Source organism: Salmo trutta, chromosome 5, assembly GCF_901001165.1.
Source record: "Salmo trutta chromosome 5, fSalTru1.1, whole genome shotgun sequence".
NCBI classification, from domain to species: domain Eukaryota; kingdom Metazoa; phylum Chordata; class Actinopteri; order Salmoniformes; family Salmonidae; genus Salmo; species Salmo trutta.
Genome location: NC_042961.1, coordinates 6,332,088 through 6,338,087, shown reverse-complemented (window position 1 = coordinate 6,338,087; position 6,000 = coordinate 6,332,088). Strand labels below are relative to the sequence as shown.

The 6,000-nt window shown below is 42.7% G+C and overlaps 1 protein-coding gene across 4 annotated transcripts in view; it reads right to left on the bottom strand.

Annotated features, from left to right (window-relative positions):
• Positions 1-1,177: 1,177 nt before the first annotated feature.
• Positions 1,178-6,000, bottom strand: part of LOC115193574 (disks large homolog 5-like) — a 112,172-nt gene continuing 107,349 nt past the window's right edge. For all 4 annotated transcript variants that reach the window (XM_029752329.1, XM_029752327.1, XM_029752328.1 and 1 more), the window contains 2 exons: positions 3,962-4,071; positions 1,178-3,830 (listed from right to left, as the gene is read on the bottom strand). In XM_029752329.1, the coding sequence (XP_029608189.1) occupies positions 3,727-3,830; positions 3,962-4,071 (214 nt within the window). In that variant the 3' untranslated portion in view covers positions 1,178-3,726. The remainder of the gene's footprint in view (positions 3,831-3,961; positions 4,072-6,000) is intronic.

Genomic DNA, 6,000 nt, shown 5'->3' with positions numbered 1-6,000 from the left:
TGCAAATACAATTTTGGGGGGGACATTTAGCCATTTTCATTGTTACATCCATGATAATGATCAGTGTAGACCATTTGATGACAGTGTTAGCAAGACCGTTGGCCAGAACAAAGTCCTTCAGTAAAATAACATGACCCTGTTCTCTAACATTGTCTTTCTTCCCATCCTGTATACTGATGGGAGAGAAGTCAGAGGACTGGACAGGTGAAAGTCCTGTCTCTGTGATGTCAGCCAAGAGTGGAAAACCTGGTTGATTGTTGCTCTACTAGTACATCTTGATTAGGGATGTCGGTTTGAATGCAGAGGAAAGTGTAGCGCGCTGTGTCATTTCTGAGGCGAGGCCGAATCTCTCTACAGTGATCCAGAGATACGGTCTGCCTTCTCATTCTCTGCACAGAAAAATTGATGGATGTTGGTTTTAACTGCCATGTCGTGTACTCTGCTGCTTTCAGGTAAAGTAGAATTTTTTCATTATAGTGCATCTCTGAAGGGCGACAGCTTTAAGGGGCATCATATTTCAAAATGCGAAACACTGCATTTTCCTGCTTTATATCAAAATAAACCTCTGTGCAGTGTCTCTTACATGTATTTGCTGTGGATCTGTCCTCTATGGATCCGCTGTGCGTTCTCATCTAGCTGCCAGACCATCAGGGGCCAAAGCTGTCCTTTAGGCAACTGTGCGTGGTGTCTGGTTGGGTACCTTTTCAATGCAAAATGAACAATAACTACTGTATTCTATTTCTAAAGGGGATGACTGAACAGTATTAAGTGGTCTACGTTTAGTATTTCCTAGTACTGAATGAAACAACGTTGCCAACTAACTCATTCAAGAACAGGGAGAGATAGCGAGACACAAATAACTGATGACTCCCACTTGCAGAGATAATCATCGATCAAGTTGTTGAGATCTACACAGGTGGTTGTATCCTTAACAGCATGCAAATGGCAGTTTGGTTGTTAGCCAATGTCAACGCGTTCTTGCAAGAGCTGCACTCTCCCGATTGGCTGTTGTGCAGTCACGTCGCTGAAATTTGCATAACCTTTTGAAACCTTGAACACTGGTAGCTAGCTCACTGGGGCTCCTCGCGTCTTCTTCCATTGAAAATGACTGCAGCTAGGTTGCTGATAGTCTCGCAAAGTGTAAGTCCCCAGTAATGAGTCTGACACAGAAGCCATGTAATTGCGATAGAGAAAATGACTTTTATTCTAATGTTAATGTCTCAACATTTGATACATATCACATTATTTTTCAAAGAAAGTAAAAATAAAACCGCAGAACAGTACCGGGCAGCTTGTCATTCTTCTTAGAAATACAACCATTTCACATGGCATCCCTCATTTTAAACCATCTCTACCTACTACAAAAAAGGTATATTACAGTTGTACTTAATATGCCTATTATACAGCCCAATAGTCAAACTTCAGATCTGATTTTCCTTTGAAAAACTGTGCATTAAGTCCCTTCTTCAGCGAGAATGCAAATATGGAGGAGCATTCTGTCTGTTGTTTTCTAATCAAGATTATTAAAGAGTAAAAAGGCCATCAATGAAATGTATGGAACTAATGTGATACATTTAAAATGTGAATTAGTTAGTAAAAATGATATAGTACCTATTTATTTATAACGTCTACTGGGAAACCTAGGAACTATTTGTTAAGGTCCACAGAATAACAAGTGCAAAACAGAAATAAAAAAGATCAAACTGACATACTGGATTTTGGCACATTAGGATGCAGGAGAATGTGTTTGTGCCTCTTAGATAAAACATTTCAAAATAAAAAATACATGAAATAACAATGAAAAAAATAATAATCACTAACATTTAAATGGTTTTATTATGGAATAAGAAAAAATATATATATTTGCTCCATGGTGTCATTCTGGTTTGCGAGTACATTTAAAAAAGGTGACAACCAAAGACAAAAACATGCAAATACCTGCTAAGACATGACTACTGAACTTCCACAGGCCTGAGAACTAGTTGAAATACATGTACTATAGAATAATTCATCTGCATACTGTCCATAGGCCCCTGTGAGGCATGTACACACACACAAATATATATATATATATATATTCTCTATATTGTCTTTAAATATGTGACAGATAGATATGTGATGGAGACAGTGGTCTGTCTAGCCCTGGAGTGTATTCTGAGGTGGTCGCTGTCTGGCCTACCCTCACAACCTTGCCATTGTCATACGCTCTGTACTGTCTCATCCCAAAAAAAGCTCTGGGGGGGCCCCAGGACCGAGTTTGGGAAACCCTGCTCTATAGTTTGTTTGCAGACCTATAGTGTTAACTTTGGTTGCAAAATTCCGTGAACTTTCAATAAAATCCCTGGTTTAACGGAAATCCTGGTTGACGGATTACGGATTTCCTGCTTATTCACCTCCCGATTCCGGGAATCCTCCAACTGGGATTTCAGGAACATCAGGGAATTTTGCAACCCTAGTGTTAACTTCATGGTGTTTGCAGATCTGAAGGTAACAGATGGGTGTGAACAGCATGGTGATGGCTCCAGCTAGCCTTCCAATGGGCAGTGGGGAGGTTCTATCGCCATATTGCTTCTACTTATCCTGTTCCATCAGATCCGAAAGGGTAAGGAATGGGGGCCTGTCTCCGACGGAAGGCACTTCCGATAAGCCCGTAAACTGTCCACTCACGTGCAGTGACCATAGAAACGCAACGAGTAGACCAGACACCATTCGCTACTGCCATGTGTGATTTACATGGCTTTTGCTTTGCTATACACTCAATTTAATTTATTGACACAGTTACACATGTGATGCACACCGAAGTTTGGTCTGATTGAAAGCTGTAAAATATTGTTTGATTTGACCAATCCAAAATCGCCTTTTGGATAAAATATTTTTGACAGAAGACCGATAAGACATATCGCTTGGAGAGGATTATCTGTTCTACAGGTAACGTTTCTATGGCGTCAACTTCATACTAAAGACCATGTTTCAATCCAACCAACAAAGTCATTACAATTCATCAATAATATTACTCTCTCTCACTCGTACCCACACGATTCATACGCACACACAGTTATTATTATTCCACATTATTAGTTGTCAGTCATTGAACGGGGTGTGTAAAACAGGGTGATGTCATTTGATACACAGGTTTGATTTAAGGGCTGATTCTGGGTCAGGGGGTCTAACACATTCCAGCAGAACATTTAACAACAATACGCACTCATTTCGTAACTGTAAAAGGCTGCTTACAATGCAGCTTTTCAGAAACACCACCTTAAAACCCTTAGGGAAGACCAAATGACGTGTAACACCACCTGTCAGTTCTACCAACCTGCTACAGATTACACAGAGAAGAAAAGGCTCTGGTTAAGGTACAAATCAACACCCTAAAAACAATAACAAAAAGATCTAGTTTACATGTGTAGTAGCTTACTGTAGTGTACCTATTGGTATAGTGTGGAAGGTTTTGTAGTGTTTGTTGTGGAGAGGGAGAGGCGCAGTGCAACAGGGTGCAGTGGTGGCCTCCACCCTCTAGGGGAGAAGGGTGCAGTGGTGGCCTCCACCCTCTAGGGGAGAAGGGTGCAGTGGTGGCCTCCACCCTCTAGGGGAGAAGGGTGCAGTGGTGGCCTCCACCCTCTAGGGGAGAAGGGTGCAGTGGTGGCCTCCACCCTCTAGGGGAGAAGGGTGCAGTGGTGGCCTCCACCCTCTAGGGTAGAAGGGTGCAGTGGTGGCCTCCACCCTCTAGGGGCAGCCAAGGGGAGTCCACAGGACCTTACTCTGTTCCTGGTCAACTATAGTTATGATCTGAGTGCAAATGTAGGGCAGAGTGCCGCCCTGGACAATACCTGGAAAGATACAGGAAGGGAAGGGTTAACTAGGTTAGAAAATGACACACGAAGCCACATACACGTATGCACAAACTCATCCACACACAGCCAAAGGGAAACAGAGAGTGGAACATGCGTTGAATACCAACCTGTAAAGAATGTGCTATACTCCTGCTCTATCTTCTGTGCAACCTCAAACTGCTCCTTGGAATGTTTTTGAGAGACCTTGTCCCGCAGATACACTGGATCCTTCTGTTCCCTGAGGAGAGAAAACCAGTGCAGAGTATTAACACAGCCTCACTACTAACACAGACAAACCAATATAGAGTAATAACACACAGCCTCACTACCAACACATACAGGTAAACTGCCAAAATAAAGGAACCGCCAACATTGTGTCTTAATAGGGTTTTGGGCCACCATGAGCCGCCAGAATAGCTTCAATGCGCCTTGGCATAAATTCTAGTGATCGCTGTCCGTGGTTCTGAAACATCTGTGCTCTGTTGAATTGGTGCCTTTTACATTTTAGTCATTTAGCAGACGCTCTTATCCTTTTGCTAGACCATGTTGCATTATAGCAAAGTTAACCAGCATATTGGTGTTGAGAACAATGCGGCAGAGGCAGCAGCAGAATGAGGAGATGAGAAAACAGCCCTTGCCTTAAAATGTCTAAGAAAAGTGGGGAAACAAACTTCAATTAGGTATATAATCAATAGCCTAATAGGTAAAAAAAATATTTCACCTTAACCAGGTAGTCCAGTTGAGAACAAGTTCTCATTTACAACTGTGACCTGGCCAAGATAAAGCAAAGCAGTGCGATACAAACAACACAGAGTTACACATGGAATAAACAAACGTAGTCAAAAACAGAATAGAGAAGTCTATATACACTCTGTGCAAATGAGGTAAGGTTAGAGAGGAAAGGCAATAAATAGGCCATAGTGACAAAATAATTACAATTAAACACTGGAGTAATAGATGTGCAGAAGATGAATGTGCAAGTAGAGATACTGGGGTGCAAATGAGCAACAACAAAAAAATATATATATGGGGATGAGGTAGTTGGTTGGGCTATTTACAGATGGGCTATGTACAGGTGCAATGATCTGTAAGTTGCTCCGACAGCTGATGCTTAAAGTTAGTGAGGGAGATATAAGTCTCCAGCTTCAGTGATTTTTGCAATTCGTTCCAGTCATTGGCAGCAGAGAACTGGAAGGAAAGGCGGCCAAAGTAGGAATAGGCTTTGAGGGTGACCAGTGAAATATACCTGCTGGAGCGTGTGCTACGGGTGGGTGTTGCTATGGTGACCAGTGAGCTGAGATAAGGCGGGGCTTTACCTAGCAAAGACTTACAGATGACCTGGAGCCAGTGGGTTTGGCGACGAATATGAAGCGAGGGCCAGCCAACGAGAGCACACAGGTCGCAGTGGTGGGTAGTATATGGGGCTTTGGTGACAAAACGGATGGCACTGTGATAGCCTCCAACACTCTACTCAATAAATTGGATGCAGTCTATTTTATAAATTACTTCGCCAAAGTCAAGGATCGTTAGGATAGTCAGTTTTACGAGGGTATGTTTGGCAGCATGAGTGAAGGATGCTTTGTTGCGAAATAGGATGCTGATTCTAGATTTAATTTTGGATCGGAGATGCTTAACGTGAGTCTGGAAGGAGAGTTTACAGTCTAACCAGACACCTAGTTATTTGTAATTGTCCACATATTCTTAGTCAGAACTGTCCAGAGTAGTGATGCTGGATGGGCGGGCAGGTGCAGGCAGCGATCGGTTGAATAGCATGCATTTAGTTTTACTTGCATTTAAGAGCAGTTGGAGGCCACGGAAGGAGAGTTGTATGGCATTGAAGCTCATCTGGAGGTTAGTTAACAGTGTCCAAAGAAGGGCCAGAAGTATACAGAATGGTTTTGTCTACGTAGAGGTGGATCAGAGACTCACCAGCAGCAAGAGCGACATCATTGATGTATACAGAGAAAAGAGTCGGCCCGAGAATTGAACCCTGTGGCACACCCATAGAGACTGCCAGAGGTCCGGACAACAGGCCCTCCGATTTGACACACTGAACTCTGTCTGAGAAGTAGTTGGTGAACCAGGCGAGGCAGTCATTTGTGCCCGGCTTTATCAATCATCCACAGATATCTATAGTAATAAGACAGATCCTGCTTCTGTTGCCTGT